The sequence below is a fragment of the Mytilus galloprovincialis genome, chromosome 9 (assembly GCF_965363235.1).
Source record: "Mytilus galloprovincialis chromosome 9, xbMytGall1.hap1.1, whole genome shotgun sequence".
Classification (NCBI taxonomy): Eukaryota; Metazoa; Mollusca; class Bivalvia; order Mytilida; family Mytilidae; genus Mytilus; species Mytilus galloprovincialis.
Window position 1 is genome coordinate 93,063,523 of NC_134846.1, and position 20,386 is coordinate 93,083,908.

The window sequence follows — 20,386 nt, forward strand, 5'->3', positions numbered from 1 at the left end:
TTTGAGTCGGAAATGTATACGAATTATAATAACGGGATAGAAATACTTATTTTTTAATTCGGAACAAATATGTCTGCGCCCATGGAAAATATTGCGGGAGAATTGAAAGTAGAAATATCTGAAAATATTCCAGAAGAATTAGATTTGACATCCCCGAATTTGAATCCTCTGAAAGCACTGTACTCCGAAAATGTATATTTGCCACACAAAAACCCAACAACATTCAATAATCTGGCCGAATATGAAAATGTTGTTATCAAAGGAAATATCACATCTAATAGAGGGAAGGGGAGAGGGAAAAAAGTCCCAAAAGCCACCAGAACAACTACCATAAAGCCACATGCTGAAACAGAAGGTGTTAACACACAAGAAACTGATGAAAATACTGCTAAGATGTTAGCACGTAGGAAAAAAATGAATCGCAATGTACTGACAAGAATGTCGGGTAAGATCATTTGAAATAAACCTTATCACTATTTGTTTTCCATACACCTTATCGCTATTTGTCCGCCATTACTGGAAATCACACAGGTTCCCGTAAAATTTTGACGTAGTAAAACAAAATATCTGACGTCACAATGGAAAAGTGATTGTTGTATGCTTCAAAAGTTCAAGCAGCTGGGTCAGCCGGGATTAGCGATAAGGTGTATTCTTCAACATCGCAAAGGGTCCAATAAATTTTTAACCTCACTGTAGAAAATGTCTTGATCTCAAAAAGGAAAAGTGCTTGTATATGACATCAATGTAGTGGGTCTCATTGGGGTCTAAGCGTGACGGGGGATTGCTGATTTTTTGTAAGAGTGACACGTAAAAGTCAAATTATTGTGCCGTGAAAACGGGAAATGAAGTCTAGCGGGACAAGGCAAATTACAAAAAAATGAGAATTGTTTACGTACATAGTGTAAGCGGGATACGGGATCAGAACCCCCCAATGTAGTTCAATATGTTCAAGTGTTGCAAGTTCTAAGGTCAAGTACCTGTGTTGCAGATTCCCATTTAACGATTAGGTCTTTTAAAACTTAGAAGAGGGAAGCTCACTCACAGTGAAATTCTTATTATTGCTCCAAGCTATGCTTTTTTTTCATTTGTGCAGATGATAGTCTAGTATGTATGATCTGCAAATTGTCAACCACCACAGCATAGAGGTTAGAGAGGGGCTTAGGTTACCCCACGTGATGAATGACAAATGAAAATACAATAATTGTTATATAACAGATATGACATACATTTTACTCTATTTGACGCTAACAGTAGGCTATACAATCAGATTTGATGGATGGTGATAAAGAATAAAGGCGCATTTGACGCTAACAATCTTTCTTACAATATTAAAAAAAGGATAATATTTTTTCCATTCACTAGTACTACCATTAACTAATCTAACAAGCATCAGGGATCACTACAAATTAAATTATTAATACACATAGTGTGTAATACACAATTTTCAAGGTTGATCAGTTGTAGAGATAAATTTCTATCAAACTACAACTTGGAAAAACATTTTGGTCAAATTGTATGGTGAAAGGACAAAGCCCCTTTTAAATGAGCACTGTCAATAAAAATATACTGTCATAATATTATCAAATTGTTTTACAGAAATTGATGAAGGTCCCCTCACTATATTAAAGAAAGCTGTGGAAAAACAACACAGAATTAAAGTTTGGACCAGAAGTGCTGTTACATGGAGGGGCTACTGTAAAGCTTATCTTATAGCTTTTGATAAACATTTTAACCTGGTAAGTCAAACTGTTCTGAAGTAGGGTGAAACTTTTGTATACGATATCTCATATATCTTTTGATAAACATTTTAATTTGGGAAGGATAAATTGTGCTGAAATCGGATTAAAAAAAATGCATTTGTTTTTAGAATTTAATGAGACAAGGAATACAAGCGGAATTTAAAAAAGGTCTATTGCTACCAATTCAGACTTTGAAAAATAATAAAATATTTTTTTTCAAGTTTGAAATCAGGGTAAAGATGGGGACAAGGGGTTCTTATATTTTTAAAACCATTTATACCCTTTGTCTTTATTTTTTATAAATATTTTGCCTTTAATATATTCTGCACTTTTTATGCCCCACCTACAATAGTAGAGGGGCATTATGTTTTCTGGTCTGTGGCTCCGTTTGTGCGTCCGTCCCTTCGTCTGTGCGTCCGTTCAGGTTAAAGTTTTTGGTCAAGGTAGTTTTTGATGAAGCTGAAGTCCAATCAACTTGAAACTTGGTACACTTGTTGCTTATGATATGATCTTTTTAATTTTAAAGCCAAATTAGACTTTTGACCCCAATTTCACGGTCCATTGACCATAGAAAATGAAAGGGGGAGTTTCAGGTTAAAGTTTTTGGTCAAATCAACTTGAAACTTAGTACACTTGTTGCTTATGATATGATCTCTCTAATTTTAAAGCCAAATTAGACTTTTGACCCCAATTTCATGATCCACTGAAACATAGAAAATGAAAGGGGGAGTTTCAGGTTAAAGTTTTTGGTCAAGGTAGTTTTTGATGAAGCTGAAGTCCAATCAACTTGAAACTTAGTACACTTGTTGCTTATGATATGATCTTTCTAATTTTTAAAGCCAATTTAGACTTTTGACCCCAATTTCACGGTTCACTAAACATAGAAAATGAAAGTGGGAGTTTCAGGTTAAAGTTTTGGTCAAGGTAGTTTTTGATGAAATTGAAGTCCAATCAACTTGAAACTTAGTACATATGTTCCCTATAGTATAATCTTTCTAATTTTAATGCCAAATTAGATTATTACCCAATTTTTACAGTCCATGGAACATGGAAAAGGATAGTGCAAATGGGGCATCCATGTACTTTGGACACATTCTTGTTATGCATTATTCACTCTTCTTAAAACACTATCCAGACCCCTCCCATATGACATGTATGATATTAAATCTATTATATCAACTGAAAAAATAAAAAAAAAATAAACCAGTGTACATATCATGTATTTGCAGGCATTGATGGATGTTGATGAAACATATCGTATTCCTAAAGTGATCAGAAAACCTCTGCTGGAGACGGTAAGTGACTAAGTCTCATATTTAATTACAAAACAAAACATTCTTCTAAAGTCATCAGAAAATCTGTACAGAAGACAATGAATATTATTACAATGGAAAACACATTTTTTTTTAATAACAGCTGTTTCACAAACCACACCTCTTTTAGGGAGTGACAGCTGTTATCCTAATGTTGACAAGGATTTGGTTTGCTTGCTTGCTTTGTTTGTATTCAAGTTTGCTCAAGCATTGTAATTAATATTGACATCTGCAAACAAATCAAGTAGGGGAACTTAAACCTGTATACAGGTAAATTTGATTATTTGATAAATGTCCAATCAAATTGAAATTTAATAAAATGGAGAATGGAAATGGGGAATGTGTCAAAGAGACAACAACCTGACCATAGAGCAGACAACAGCCGAAGGCCACCAATAAGTCTTTAATGCAGCTAGAAACTTCCGCACCCAGAATCATCCCTCAGTCCGCCGGACTCCGCCCCCAAACAAATATGTACTAGTTCAGTGATAATTTACATCATACTAAACTCTGAGTTATACACAAGAAACTAAAATCAACAATCATACAAGACTAACAAAGGCCAGAGGCTCCTGACTTGGGACAGGTGCAACATTGTGGTATACTATATATATAGTACATGTTAAACTTCACCTACTTATATTATTTGTAGATGTCAATCTTAATTAAAATGCTTGAGCAATTCAAATAATAATACAAACAAAGCAAGCCAACTAACCCGTTTGCTAACATAAGGATAACAGCTGTAATATTCGTAAATATTTTGTTCTGTTTATCTACTGGTTGTCAGATATTCGTAAATATTTTGTTTTGTTTATCTACTGGTTGTCAGATATGATCTCTACCTTACATCTCATAGATCCTTGATGAATATTGTTGTTGGGGTGTTTTTAATCTTTTGATATTTGGCTGGTGAGTATCTGTACTAGTGTATATCCTATCATTTGACATTACATTTGACCTTTCTCTCAGGTTTACTTTAGGTAGCAACCATTTGATTTTCTGGGGGGCAGCTATTGATTTTTTTGGGAAAAAAAGTTTGTTTCCAGTTTTTGGAGAAAAAAATAATTTGTTTTTGACTGTGAGAAAAAAAATTTGTTTGTTTCACCCTCATCTGCCACTATATGTAATGCGAATTGAAAGATTGAAAGAAAAAATATGTTGTCGACTTGTCCCCAAAAGATTAAAAAAAAGTTTGTCCAGAAAAATTCCATAGCCCCCCCCCCCCCAGAAATTGAAATGGTTGCTTCCTTATTCATTTTTATGCCCCACCTACGATAGTAGAGGGGCATTATGTTTTCTGGTCTGTGCGTCCGTTCGTCCGTCCGTCTGTTCGTTCGTTCGTTCGTTCGTCCGTCTGTCCCGCTTCAGGTTAAAGTTTTTGGTCAAGGTAGTTTTTGATGAAGTTGAAGTCCAATCAACTTGAAACTTAGTATACATGTGCCCTATGATATGATCTTTCTAATTTAAATGCCAAATTAGAGTTTTGACCCCAATTTTACGGTTCACTGAACATAGAAAATGATAGTGCAAATTTCAGGTTAAAGTTTTTGGCTTCAGGTTAAAGTTTTTGGTCAAGGTAGTTTTTGATGAAGTTGAAGTCCAATCAACTTGAAACTTAGTATACATGTGCCCTATGATATGATCTTTCTAATTTAAATGCCAAATTAGAGTTTTGACCCCAATTTTACGGTTCACTGAACATAGAAAATGATAGTGCAAATTTCAGGTTAAAGTTTTTGGCTTCAGGTTAAAGTTTTTGGTCAAGGTAGTTTTTGATGAAGTTGAAGTCCAATCAACTTGAAACTTAGTATACATGTGCCCTATGATATGGTCTTTCTAATTTAAATGCCAAATTAGAGTTTTGACCCCAATTTTACGGTTCACTGAACATAGAAAATGATAGTGCAAATTTCAGGTTAAAGTTTTTGTCTTCAGGTTAAAGTTTTTGGTCAAGGTAGTTTTTGATGAAGTTGAAGTCCAATCAACTTGAAACTTAGTATACATGTGCCCTATGATATGATCTTTCTAATTTAAATGCCAAATTAGAGTTTTGACCCCAATTTTACGGTTCACTGAACATAGAAAATGATAGTGCAAATTTCAGGTTAAAGTTTTTGTCTTCAGGTTAAAGTTTTTGGTCAAGGTAGTTTTTGATGAAGTTGAAGTCCAATCAACTTGAAACTTAGTATACATGTGCCCTATGATATGATCTTTCTAATTTAAATGCCAAATTAGAGTTTTGACCCCAATTTTACGGTTCACTGAACATAGAAAATGATAGTGCAAATTTCAGGTTAAAGTTTTTGGTCAAGGTAGTTTTTGATAAAGTAGAAGTCCAATCAACTTGAAACTTAGTATACATGTTCCCTTTGATAAGATCATTCTAATTTTAATGCCAAATTAGAGAATTTAGTCCAATTTCACAGTCCTTTAAACATAGAAAATGATAGTGCGAGTGGGGCATCCGTGTACTGTGGACACATTCTTGTTAAATTTCAAGTTAGTGTATGAAATATTACTTTGTTTAGCCTCTAACAACACCTCCTCAAATTATCTAAGTGATATGATTGTGTTCATGTCTAGACCCTTTTTGATGACTGATTCAATCCACAAAAAATCATTCTTATACAACTAAAAATTATGATTAACACATTTTTTAACCGAAAACATGAAATCAAACCTAGAAAAATCCAATTGAAAGTACTAGTACTAGTGTTCTCCCCAGGGACTTTTACTAGTGTTTACTGTAACACAGGGACTTTTACTAGTGTTCTCCCCAGGGACTTTTACTAGTGTAACACAGGGACTTTTACTAGTGTTTTCCCCAGGGACTTTTACCAGTAGTGTTCTCCCCAGGGACTTTTACTAGTGTTCTCCCCAGGGACTTTTACCAGTAGTGTTTTCCCCAGGGACTTTTACCAGTAGTGTTCTCCCCAGGGTGTTCTCCCCAGGGACTTTTACCAGTAGTGTTCTCCCCAGGGTCTTTTACCATCATGGTTATATGATGCTAAATAATTGTTATAGGTTATGTTATTACTAAAAATAAGATGGTATTATAATACAACGATACTATGTGAACTTTGTGGAGAGTTCACTGGCAAGTGGTATGGATGTTACCTTTTTATATTCATGTTTATTTGACCGTTAGCAGTCTTCAGAGTTTGATATATATATCATCATTTGTGTTATTTTACTATAGATCATTAGATGCCATCTAATTTACGATTGAGAATAACTCTGAAGACTGCTAACGGTCAAATAAACATGATTATAAAAAGGTAACATCCATACCACTTGCCAGTGAACTCTCCACAAAGTTATCGTAAATTAGATGGCATCTAATGATCTATAGTAAAATAACACAAATGATGATATATATCATCAAGTCTATGTATTGATAATACGTAATAGTTTAATTTAGACATTCTATAATTTGGAAATATACATTTAAGTGTGTTATAAACCAAATATAAATTAAGTCAAATTAGTGAATATGCATTTGATAACTAATTCCCTTCTTCAACAACATATTAAAACCAGAAAGACATATTACCGTATACAGGTCAAACTATTATCTTTAAATTTGTATTTATTTTCAGAAGTCAAAAGAAACAGAACGTGATATTGCTACACAAGAACTATCCAAGACAAATAGTGATGAAAAGTTGATACAGGAACAATCAAAGACCAAAGAAAGTGGTAAAACATCATTACAACTATCAGAGAGGGAAGGAGGTGTTGAGGCATTAACAGTCGAACAATTAAGGGCTGCAGAAGGTAGTGAAATGTTAACACATGAACAATCAGGGATAACAGAAGGTAGTGAAATGTTAACACATGAACAATCAGGGATAGCAGAAGGTAGTGAAATGTTAACACATGAACAATCAGGGATAGCAGAAGGTGATAAAGCATTAACAAAGGAACAATGTCACATGTCATTGAAAGAGAGATTATTAACAGAATGTACAGACAGTCAAGATACAGACAGTGGTGTTGTTAGACTGACAAAAAAACTGTCTATCAATCAAACATCAGCTATAAAACAATCAGACAAATATAGAGAGACAGAAGACATTCATCAAGGGCAGACTTCTAGTACTAGTGAAATTTCTTCAATAGAACCAAATACTACTCAACAAATCTCAGAGTATAACTCTAAAGTGAAAACTACCTCGAGTGATTCTAAATATGCCATGTGTTCACAAGAGAAAGATTATACAACAGAAATAGAGTACATAACCAAACATAGACATATTAATCAGCTGTTTGTCAGGGGAGATAATGTTGTGTCTGTTGTATTGTTAGATTAAAATATAATTTTATGAGAGTTCTGTTTCATGTTTAGTTAAAAACACCTCCATTGTGAAATTAAACTAAACTAAAACAAACCAGGTTCTCTCATGGCCAAGAGCCACAATTCCTGTCTGGTAAAAATGAAAACACTCAAATATCAACCTGATCTCCTTTTGAAATGGTTTCTAAGTTATTGCTTGGAAACAACATATAATAATAATTGTTTTCAGACATCAGCTATCTTTTTATCAATATTCTCCTTGTCATGTTAACCATATTAAAATTGGTTCATGCCCCACCTAGGTCTGTTCATTTATCTGGATTAGTTCAGGTTCATGCCCCACCTAGGTCTGTTCATTCATCAGGATTAGTTCTGGTTCATGCCCCACCTAGGTCTGTTCATTCATCTGGATTAGTTCTGGTTCATGCCCCACCTAGGTCTGTTCATTCATCTGGATTAGTTCAGGTTCATGCCCCATCTAGGTCTGTTCATTTATCTGGATTTGTTCAGGTTCAAGTTTTTGGATGAAGTTGAAGTCTAATTAACATAATCAACTTGAAACTTAATACAAATGTTCCCCATGATGCGATATTTCTAATTTTTATGCCAAATTACAGTTTTGACCCTAATTTCACAGGCCTTTGAACATAGAAAATGATAGAGCCAGTGGAGCATATATTTTCTATTGACATATTCTTGATTCTTAAATATCTTTACCTTAATTTAATACTGTTCTTTAAAGGACCATAATTCCAGTATGGCTAAAGTGATAATCATCAATATTTAACCATTTGTCATGATTTGCCACTGTACCATCCCAAATTCATTACTGGATTTCTGATTGAAAATCCAAATTAATAAACCAAAACTACAATTTTGGGTACCTGTGAATATTCTTTATAGTTGCTTTGTATCTTTTGTGTAGCTATTTCAACAGATTTTAAGGGAACATTAAGCTTAATTTTCTTGTTTGAATTGTTTTACATTTGTCATTTTGGTGCCTTTTATAGCTGACTGCAGTATGGGCTTTGCTCATTGTTGAAGACCATACAGTTACCTATAGTTGTTAATTTCTGTGTCAATTAGTCTCTTGTGGAGAGTTGTCTCATTGGCAATAATAGCACATCTTCTTTTTCATAATTACTTGTCAAATTCATGTTCACCTATTTAACTCAAGTCGTCATATTTGATTTATAACATACATTTGTATTAAAACGTATATATACCCTTCCTATATATATATCCAAATTACAAGAAGTTTAAAATACAGTTATGAACAAAGCATGTACTAGATGATTTGTTTCAGAACTGCATGTGTATTTTAGTGTAGACAGTAAGACGTCATCTAATTAACTATCCAGAAGACCTCCAAATACTACCCCCTGTCACATAACCCAATATAAGCATACATAAATAGAAATAGATTGGGACCATGTGTAATTGGATTTTTTAGGTGTTTGATTTTATGTTAAAGCTTAAACAAAAGTGCACACACTGAACTATCTGGCCTTCTTTACTAACCATTGATATTTTGTTAAAAGTCCTTAATATAAAGCTTAACTCAAACTATCACATAAGTTTCAAGAAAATGAAATCGAGGTCATATAAACTGAAGTAGAAATACTTGTATACCTTACAATCATTCAATACACTAAGTATAGTTGACCTATTGCTTATAGTTTCTAACAAACAGACATCATCAAGAAAAACTAAACATTGACCACTGAATCTTGAAAATAAAGTCAAACTCAAATGAACCATGCCAGGCAGACATGTGCGTAACAGCTTACAATCGTTCAATGCAACAAATACAGTTGACCTATTGCTTATTATAATTTAAGAAAAACAGACCAAAACACAAAAACTAAACACCGACTCAGTGAGCAATAAAACCCGTTAACCTAAGAGACTGACATATACATAATAAAATATTTCCATACACAAAATATAGTAGGCCTAATCCATCTTGTACTAGAAAAATAACCAAAACTAAAAAAATTGACTTTGACCACTGAACCATGACAATGACACCTGCCAGTTGCACATGTACAACTTACAATCATTCCAAACTCCAAATATAGTAGACCTATTGCATATGGTATACGAAAATCATAACTGAACCATGACAATGAGGTCAAGGTCAGATCGATGACACCTGCCAGTTAGACATGTACAACTTACAATCATTCCAAACTCCAAATATAATAGACCTATTGCATATGGTATACGAAATTCATACCAAAACTTAACTATAACCACTGAACCATGAAATGAAGTCAAGGTCAAATGACATCTGCAAGTTGGACATGAACACCTTACATGCTTTCCATACACCAAATATACTAGACCTATTGCTTATAGTATCTGAGATATGGACTTCACCACCAAACCTTAACCTTGTTTACTGATCAATAAAATGAGATCGAGGTCAAGTGAAACCTGTCCAACAGTCCTGAGGACCTCACAAGGTACACTCATACCAAAAATAGTTATCCTATTACTCTTTTTAACTTTGTTTTGTAGTAACCAAACCATGAAATTGAGGTCAAGGGCAATGGTTCTTCAAACTTGTGACAGACAGAAACTTCGAAACATAAGGCATCTATTAAGTTAGCAAACGTTGCCGCCCCTGGATCACTATCTCTATGTCGAGCTTTCTGTGACAAAAGTCCTCAAAACAACAAAAGTTAATTAATACTTTTACCAGTATAGAAATGATTTATTGTGGATCGAATCTGTCAACAAAATGGTTCAGTTTTGTTTTACTTTCAATGTTGACATCTTTTATTTCTTTGAGTGAGTGAACATGACTTATGCATGCATAACCAATCTCTAACGGGTTTAATTGAAAGTCATATGAAAAGAGATTCAATGAGATATTTCTCTGCTTATTTTGACAACATTGTCTGCATTATTTCACTTTTAATAATGATTGACCCAAACGAAATCATACATGTATTTTTTTTTTCTTCATATTTTGTAGCTAGTGCCCCTTTCAGAGTTCTAGTAGTTCTTATATTGTGCTTTTGCACTGCTGTCCCAGGTAAAGGGAGAGTTGAGGGCTCACAAATATGTCTGACCTTGCCACATTATCTTTGTCACAAGGCACAAGCCTGTAATTCAGTAGTTATAAATGGTTGCTGTCTGTTGTATTTGTTTAGTTTTTCATGTTTGAATTATTTGAACTATTATTTTAGAATCCTTGTTTATCATGTTTATATATTATTGAGGTGAATTAGCCTTTGGATACACATTAGCAGCAGAATGTTTGTCAATATTTTTACCCCACAGCATTTTTGCACCAATCTCAACATGCTCAAGTCAGGAGCCTCTAACTTTAGGTTTTTCAACTGAAGTTCATTTACATGTTTTGGAGTTAATTATAACGTCCATTTTCTCTGAACAAGTACACATTTTTGTTTAGGGGCTAATTGAAGCCGCCTCACTGTGCAGGTTTATGTTGCTGTGTTAAAGACCCATAGGTGCCCTTCGAATGTTTTCTTGCCCGTTGGTCCCGTTGTTGTCTCTTTGAAACATTCCCTATTTCCATTCTCAATTTTATTATTATTTATCTAAGCAACAGACAATGAGTATAAAAGTTTTATTCACAATGTACTGAAGAATTCATCTGACATCAATAAGGTTGGCTGTTAAACTGTGGTCCTCCACCAAAACTGGGTCGATTATTTTGAAAGGGTGTTGGTTGTCTGACTTTGTTGTATTCTATATTCTGTATGTAACGATTGTCAACAACAGATCTACCGGGGTTCTGCCCAGTCTGTCCCTGGTTAACACTACCGGGGGTCTGTTCAGTCTGTCCCTGGCTAACACTATTATTACACATAATATTCTCTGTATTTCTATTGATCATTGTCTGATTGTTATCGTAAGAAGTTGGAGCAGGTCCTTGTGAAAAATTACTATTCTGATAAGGAATATAAGAACCAGAATTTTGATCATTTTGAACACAGTAATTAGAGTTATTTCTTGGAGCAGGTGCTTGCCAACTTGAATTTTCAGAACTTGAAGACCTTGCTGTTGCCTGCCAACTTGCATTGTTAGGATTTGAAGACTTTGGTGCCTGCCAATTTGTATTGTTAGGATTTGAAGACCATTCAGGTGCTTGCCACATATTATTATCAGAACTTGAAGGCCCTGATGGTGCTTGCCAATTTGTATTGTCCGAACCTGAAGGTCTTGAAGGTGCTTGCCAATTTGTATTTGCAGAACTTGAAAATCTTGAAGGTTCCTGCCAACTTGTATTGTCAGAACCTGAAGACCTTGAAGGTGCTTGCCAGTTTGTATTGTCAGAAGATCTTGAAGCTGCTTGCCAGTTTGTATTGTCAGAAGACCTAGAAGGTGCTTGCCAGTTTGTATTGTCAGAAGACCTTGCAGGAGTTTGCCAGTTTCTAATATTACTGCCAGATCTAGACTGTGTATGCTGGTTTGAATCACCTGAATCACTACAACCAGCAGGTGCTTGCCAATTACCACCAGATTGATAATTTGTGACAGGTTGTTGCCATTTATCACTTGACTGTTGGTTTGTAACTGATTGTTGCCAATTATCAGTAGATTGATTATTGGTGGCAAGTTGTTGCCAATTACTATTATCTGCTTGAAGAGGTGCATGATTTTGTTTAGTATGATTGTGTCCTTGCCATGCTTGCTCAGATGCATTAGAGTTCTGGTTGAAAGTAATATTACTCTTTGATGCTCCAAATGGTTGGCAGTTACTGGTCTTTTGAAGAGCATTTGTATGACTCCATTGGTTAGATCCAAAACTGAAATTTGGGGGAGGTTTACTAAGATCTTGATTAAACATCAACTGTCCTGAATTGTTTCCCTGTGGTGGTTGAAAACTATAGGTATTATTATGAGGAGGCTGATTAAAAGGTCCAGAGTTTCCACTGAAAGTTTGTCCTCCTTGATTAACATTACTTGGTCCATTACTGGCATTGAATCGAGGCCTGTTTCCTTGATGTAGAGGTTGGTGAGGAAACCTGGGATTGTTATGGTTTGGTGGACCTCTTTGTTGAAATTTATTATGCTGTCCACCAAATGGAGCAAACTTTCTTGGACCTTGATGTCTTTGAGCACCAGGATTGAAATTACCTAAAATTTGAAAGAAGACATATTTTGTTTTTCTATCTCTATATTCAGGTATATAATCTTTATTTCTACTTTCCTTTATGTAAAGTTTTATCAAAATAAATTGATTATCCTCTTAAAAAAAACACATGATCAATACATCAAAATTTTGATTCAGTTTACCAAATAGGACTCTGTGGATTCAATTCATTTACTTTTGGGGTTACCAGTATATATATAACAGTGGATTGCGGAAAACTAGCATTTTCATGGATAATCAATTTTGTGGTTTTGTTAAAAACCTATATTAAATGATTCATAATTTGTTTAATATTTAAATTCATGGTTCCCATGTACCAAAGAAATCAAACTAAAATTGGTTTCCAATGAATAATAAAAATGTATTTACTGCTGAAGACAATTGTACAATGAATAATAATTAAGAAATACTTCATGGGGGCTTGAATATATCGTGATGTTACCACAGGTTGGCACATTATGCTAGGCCCTAAATATTTTACCCTGAGCGAAAGGGACAACCAGTGGTAAAATCACAATATTTTCATTTTAATTTGTGTTAAACTCAATACACATACTTTTCATACTTTTGATAAAGGAAGTTATTTCACTCAAAATGTGTTAAAACGGCAATATATCACTTTTAAATCATGCTTTGAGTGGGCAAAAGCCAAGTTTGTCTGTTATAGATCCTGTCCTTAATTGACAAATGAAAGTAATTTGTTTAAAAAGTGTGTAATATCGGAATCAAATCAGTAACTGGCAAATGAACTATTGTAAAAAGGCAGTTTATTACATGATCCTTAAACAAACAAAATTCAGTTGTTGTCTTTTGTTGCTGTATTACATATTTGTTTTTCGATAATTACTTTATACGTAAGTTTTCTAGTTTGAATTGTTTTACATTTGTCATTGCAAGGCTTTTCATAGCTGATTATACCATGTATACTGTATAGGTTTTGCTCATTGTTGAAGGTTGTACAGTGACCTATAGATGTTGACTTCTATGTCATTTGATATCTGGTTGAGAGTTGTCCTGATGACTTTAAACAGATTTGACCTCATTCTTGTGTCTGATTCTAGAAACTGGTTGAACTGCACAACACATTGGAGTATCAATCAGGGATATCAGTGTATCAAACCAGTATTATTGTTTATGCAAAAAATGGATGAAAATTAATTTCTGCTAACTATAACAATATATAAGAATGAGAGGAGATATGAAGAAAGCTGCTAAAATTTGTGATTAGTTAGATGCTGATTGTTTATCATGGATTATCTCCCCCTATAATACAAGCAAACACATTGTATAAACATTTACCAATCTACCCTAGATTAATACTTACTGTTTACATGGATTACCTCCCCTTACAAATCTACAAGACACATTTTATTACCATTTTTATGCATATCTGTCCTAGGTAAATACTTACTGTTTCCAGTTTGCTGTGGTTCATTGGTAACTTCATTTGACCTAGAGATAGAAATAACAGTAAATTTTACTAATTTAATGTATCTATTATACCCATGCTTGATTAATACAACATATGCATAAAAAGCTCTGACACTTTTTGATTTCAATGAATTGACAAAACCTTGAAGAAACTGTTGTGATTGATTATTTTTATTGTTCATAACTAATATAGAATGAGGATAAGTTATACAGTTGAGCTAAAAATAAAGCTGAAAAAGCGGGAAGTAAAAATTAATTAGTTTGAAACATTAACCATACCGCATATTTTGTTTTTCAACAATATAGATTTATATTTTAGACATCATTAAATAGTGTATCAAATATAAAAAGAGATCTCAGGTAAACTTAAAAAAATTAATGAAAACACATGATGTTTAGATGGATCACAATCAGAACCACTGTTCATGCATGATATATATTCTCTGTATAATGAATATTTTAATGTGTTAACTTTCATGGTATGGTTAGATTCTGTCATACCAAAGAGACCTGCATATTTCTGTTCTATTTATTTTCTCCTAAAAAATCAGGAGCCATGGTATCAAAGGCCATCAACAACCTGCCAAATTTATCTATATAAAATAAGTTCCATTACTATAACATGTTTGACTTTACTGTACTTACTGTCTATACTTTTTCTTGTGGCTATTTTTAGCACCAGGAAGTAGATCACCATCAGCATTTTCTTGTTGTTTTTTATTTCTATGTTTGGCTTTAGCTCTTTTTTCTTCCTCATCATCTGAGTACTCTACAAACTGCAATATAAGAAGTTCATTAAATCAGGCTGATAATTTTCTTGTTGTTTTTTATTTCTATGTTTGGCTTTAGCTCTTTTTTCTTCCTCATCATCTGAGTACTCTACAAACTGCAATATAAGAAGTTCATTAAATCAGGCTGATAATTTTCTTGTTGTTTTTTATTTCTATGTTTGGCTTTAGCTCTTTTTTCTTCCTCATCATCGGAGTACTCTACAAACTGCAATATAAGAAGTTCATTAAATCAGGCTGATAATTTTCTTGTTGTTTTTTATTTCTATGTTTGGCTTTAGCTCTTTTTTCTTCCTCATCATCTGAGTACTCTACAAACTGCAATATAAGAAGTTCATTAAATCAGGCTGATAATTTTCTTGTACGATTTTTTTTTTAATAATTTTTCATGCTAGTTTATTATAGGTAACTATATTGTACTTATTACTCATTGTTGAAGGCCTTATAGTGCCCTGTTTACACCTTTTGTTTTGGTGTGGGTTGTCTCATTAGAAATTAAACCACATCTCCTTTAAAATTCTTTTAAGATGTAATTCCACCAAATCGTGGTACGTCACATCCGGTGTATGAGAAAAAAGGTAGAATGTGTCCATAGTACACGGATGCCCCACTCCCACTATCATTTTCTATGTTCCGTGGACCGTGAAATTGGGGTCAAAACTTTAATTTGGAATTAAAATTAGAAAGATCATATCATAGGGAACATATGTACTAAATTTCAAGTTGATGTAACTTTAACTTCATCAAAAACTACCTTGACCAAAAACTTTAACCTGAACTTTGCACTATCATTTTCTATGTTCAGTGAACCATGAAATTGGGGTCAAAACTATAATTTGGCATTAAAATTTGAAAGATCATATCATGGGGAACATGTGTATTAAGTTTCAAGTTGATTGGACTTCAGCTTCATCAAAAACTACCTCGACCAAAAACTTTAACCTGACAGACGAACGGAGGCACAGACCAGAAAACATAATGCCCCTCTACTATCGTAGGTGGGGCATAAAAAAATATTCCTTTGAATTTGACAGTTGTAGGTAATTAATCCTACATTTTATTGCAGTAAAGCATTTCTGTGTCATAAACATATGTCTTTGGTGTTTCAAAGCACCATTATTTTTTCATTTGGGGTTTCTATAGAATATTTCATAGACTTGAGGTTACAAAGTTACTGAATCTTGTACACAGGTTAAATAAGGGGAGAAATTTGATTGGTTAACTTCCAGTGATGGTTATTTTCTAATATGCAATGAAATGTTATGTGAATTTTTTTCTATAGTACTGGACAGGATAAAACTTTACTCATGCCAAGTATTTCTTTATTTGAAACAGAGATAAATTTGCCACATTTTTTTTGAAAAGTGCAAATTTAACAAAGACTAATCTAGGGGAAAATCAATGGTTGTATTACACCTTAACTTACAGAAGGTTTGAAGATGCCAAATAGGAAACAAACAGAATTAATCAACAAAAGACATAGGAAAAGAAGGTGCATCCATTTCCTTTAGCTATATAATATCAAAACTTAGAAAAACATTAATTAATGGAGAAAGTGTCAATGGGACATAAATGAATCAGGGGCATAAACATATTTTGAAAGATACAATTTTTACATGGGATATATTTTTATACCTGAAGTATAAACATCCTGGTATTACCTTTGTAGGTGGTTCATTATTATTATTTTATCTAGGAGTGTATTTTTAGACCTGTATTATTTTACATCCTGGTATTACCTTAGCAGGTGGTTCATTGTTATTATTTACCTAGCAGTATATTTTTACACATGCAAAATTGAGAATGGACATGGGGAATGTGTCAAAGAGACAACAGCCGAAGGCCACCAATGGGTCTTCAATGTAGCGAGAAACTCCCGCACCTGGAGGCGTCCTTCAGCTGGCCCCTAAACAAATGTAGTATTTTACATCCTGGTATTACCTTAGCAGGTGGTTCATTGTTGTCTTCCCATGATGCATCTGAACCTCTTATTCTGAAAACAAAAAATTATGTTGTATTATTCTAATTATTTGTACACGGCATATGAGATTTAAACATAATGAAACAAGTGAAACTGTGAAGTACTGCTCACTGATGGTACCCCAGCCGAAATATTTCCGTAAACAGGAAGTTGTTGAGAAGTGAATCTGAAAACGCATCACACAGTATTGTATTGTGTTGTAGTTCCTGAGAAAAATGTGACAAAAATTTTCAACTTGGCTATCACTTGTAAAATGATAAAAGTGTTCTGTAAACAGGAAGTTGTTGAGTGATGAATCTGAAAACCCATCACATGGTATAGCTGACTTTTATAAACCCTGAAACCAAATTTCAGAAACCCTTGTTTTGTAGTTCAAATAAAAATGTGATGAAAATATTCACGGGAGGGACAGACTGATGGACAGACAGAGGTAAAACAGTATACCCCCACTTTATAAATGATCAGAAACTATCAAGTATCACAGGAAAGAAGTCGAGACAATCATAACATGTGATATATGCCTGAAGAAAGATGCCAGGCAATAAACAGATATTGGAAAATTAATATATATGTCTGAATGAAAATGTCTAGAAATTAACTACTGAGTACACATGTAATATGTAAATGATAACTGTTTCAAAACACCTGTTGACTACATATTTTAAGGCTGTACATCATGAAATATTCAGATTTATTCATGTATTCTATATACAGGTTAATTTTCCTTATATCATGTCTAATACTTGGTTTTTAAGGAAATAAAGAGAATTTGGTAAACTTTATGATTTTTTTTGCAAATAAATATATGTTAAACCGTAAATGTTATGTTCTATGTAAAATATCAAATACAAAAAAGTACCTTGTTATACTGAAAATTTTGCAATTTTGCAAACATTGTGCAGTGAGGTATGTTCACTGTTTAATATAGCTATCTGAAATAGCACTATGACTTTCGTTCGTGGTAAAATATTTAGCATAAAGGGCCAACCCGTGATCAAATCAGTATAAATTCAAGCCCCCATGAATTATTTCTTAATTAAACCTTTAATCAAGGAGCTATAAATAAGTAATGAATCATTTTTACATGTTATATGACACCATTCTTCCTTATAAATACATTCAATATATAAAATAAATCTTATCTATGCAAATATCAAAATCTATATGATATAATATCTGTTTGTTATCTTACTGTTTCAAATGTTCTACAAATACATAATTTGTATACTGATCCACTTTAGGGGCACAGTACATCTTTGTTCCTATGGAAACCTCTTTGTTGGTGATATCTTCAAGTGAGTTGAATCTTACTGAATACCATGGTAACGCTACTGGTCCAAACACTTCAAATATCTGACCAAAAAAAATATAAATTTAAAATATTTATATACAAAAATTTATGACTTATAATATAATTTGTCAATGCAATCAACAAATTGAAGAGCCTTGTGATCAAGAGGAATTCATATATTTTTAATCAAGTAAACCATTTTGCTTCCTGCCTTATTTTTACTTTCCTCTTTATGATATAATTTTTAAAATGAATATGTGAGAAGACTGCTCTTTAAAATAATGTGCTTTGATTGCTAATAAGACAACTATCCACCAGAGAGTTAAGAACAAGTATATAAATGATTTTACGACAACACCGGACACCGGACGCAAAGTGATGCTAAAAAGCAGAAATGTGGTCACTTTTGAACTTGGTTATTTGCTACATAACATAAAATTTAATGTAAATTAAAAAAAAAAAATTGAGTTATCTCCCATTAGGAGCTTATTTTTATTAAGGTCTTTCCTCTTCCCGAGGAAAGACCTTATTGTTTTTCTAATGTTATTTTTCTTTTTTTTTTCCTTCCAGCATTTGTTTGGCATGCTCTCCTACCGCTTCTATTGGAGTTATCAATACCAAAATTAAACCATCAATAGACCTCAACATGAACTTTTACCAGATGAACTTTTGTAGGATTTCACCTTCCCCTTAAGAAGTTATCTCCCTTTTATTGATTTTTTTCAACATGGTCCCCCCAAAATGTGTTAAAAGATATCACGACTTTATTTGGACAATAGGTAGATCTCATCATAATGTATTACCATATGAGGCTGCATAGGATTTCATCATCTACTTTGAGAGTTATATCCCCTTGAATCAATTTCTTTTATTTGCATTTTTTTCAAAAAGTATTAGAGATAGAATTTAATTGAAAATGACAGCATGTATTAGAACAGATGGCAATGTTTATAAACATAAACAATTAATTTGTTATTAACCCTTATAAGGAGTTATTTCCCTTTAAAAATTAAAAATATTTTTTCAAAAATTTATATTCGAGAACCGGAAGGAAGGGTGGGGTCATTTAGTGCAAAAATTCAAATTTCTCAGATGGTAAGGTTGTCGCATATCAAATGAAAGAACATAAAACGTACATTTCAAATTTCAAATTGACGTCCCCCAAAAATGGGTTGGATGGGGTCATTGAGTGCAAAAAATAAATTTTCTTTTACTATAGGGTTGTTAAGGTCTTTCCCCTACATGGGAAAGACCTTATTGTTTTTCTAATGTTTTTAAGGTCTTTCCCCTACATGGGAAAGACCTTATTGTTTTTCTAATGTTTTTTTTTTCTTTTTTTTCTTCCAACATTTTTTTGACATGCCCGCCTCTTGTTTCTGTTGAAGTTATTAAGACCAAATATGGACCATCGCTAGACCTCACCGAGATGTATTACCAAATGACCCTGTAAAGGATTTCATCATCCCCTTTATGAGTTATCTCCCTTTTATTGATTTTTTTCAACATGGCCCCCCCTCGTTGGTTTTAAAGATATCATGACCTTAATTGGACAAAATGTAGATCTCATCATGATGTATTACCATGTGAAGCTGAATAGGATTCCATCGTCCCCTATGAGAGTTATATCCCCTTGAAACAATTTCTTTCCTTTGCATTTTTCTCAAAAAGTATTAGAGATACAATCGATTTGAAAACGGCAACATGTACAAGAACAGATGGCAATGTTAATGAACATGTACAATCATTTTGTTATTAACTCTTATAAGGAGTAATTCCCCTTGAAAAATTGAACATAATTTTAGAAAAATTGTATTTCGAGAACCAGAAGTCGTAGAGACTTGAGACCTTCACCAATAATCTTTAATTCATGTGACCTTTAATATACACCCAAGGTCAAAGGTCACTGAGTGCAAAAAAAAATTACGCTGCAATTTCAAGCTTACATATTAGGAAAACGATAAGACTTTGCTGCATACATACAGCGTATAAAATGTTCCTCTCGACGAGCTCTACATTTTATATAATAAGTCCAAAAATGTCCAACCGTCTGTTCAAAAGTTACAACGGGATGATTCTTAAAAGTATAGTATTTTGTGTATATCTTTTTAAAGGTAACAGATATCAATCTACTATAAACTACAAAGATGATCAGTAATTCAAGACCTTCAATTTGAGGTCAATGTCAGGTCATGATGAAATTTCACCTTGACCTTCACATTATACTATGACCTTGACGTTGTGATATTTGAAAGGTCAAGTGGTCCTGAGTTGAATGGTGGTAGTCCCATGTCTCTACGACTTCCCGTTCTCAAGTTTAGTATTGCATCATATATTTGATGATTAATTGTGACCTTGGTGAACTTTGAAATTGTCCCAATTCTTTCTCTATAATGTTGTCCTTCAACTGTAGAT

The 20,386-nt window shown here is 33.3% G+C and overlaps 2 protein-coding genes across 4 annotated transcripts in view; one reads left to right on the top strand and one right to left on the bottom strand.

The window, feature by feature from the left end:
• Positions 1-47: 47 nt before the first annotated feature.
• Positions 48-7,385, top strand: LOC143046391 (uncharacterized). Of its 3 annotated transcripts, none has more exons than XM_076219535.1 (5): positions 48-445; positions 1,597-1,736; positions 2,969-3,034; positions 6,655-6,874; positions 6,959-7,385. In XM_076219535.1, the coding sequence occupies exons 1-5, from the start codon at positions 70-72 to the stop codon at positions 7,366-7,368; spliced, it is 1,212 nt and encodes a 403-aa protein (XP_076075650.1). In that variant the 5' UTR covers positions 48-69; the 3' UTR covers positions 7,369-7,385. The 3 variants fall into 3 exon arrangements, with proteins under 3 accessions (XP_076075650.1, XP_076075649.1, XP_076075648.1); XM_076219534.1 differs by having other exon boundaries at positions 6,655-6,832; positions 6,917-7,385; XM_076219533.1 differs by having other exon boundaries at positions 6,655-7,385.
• Positions 7,386-10,938: 3,553 nt separating this feature from the next.
• Positions 10,939-20,386, bottom strand: part of LOC143046383 (uncharacterized) — a 30,176-nt gene continuing 20,728 nt past the window's right edge. Inside the window, exons 6-10 of the mRNA XM_076219523.1 lie at positions 17,876-18,036; positions 16,644-16,695; positions 14,560-14,690; positions 13,895-13,935; positions 10,939-12,467 (exon numbers count right to left, since the gene is read on the bottom strand). Of these exons, the coding sequence (XP_076075638.1) occupies positions 10,987-12,467; positions 13,895-13,935; positions 14,560-14,690; positions 16,644-16,695; positions 17,876-18,036 (1,866 nt within the window). The 3' untranslated portion in view covers positions 10,939-10,986. The remainder of the gene's footprint in view (positions 12,468-13,894; positions 13,936-14,559; positions 14,691-16,643; positions 16,696-17,875; positions 18,037-20,386) is intronic.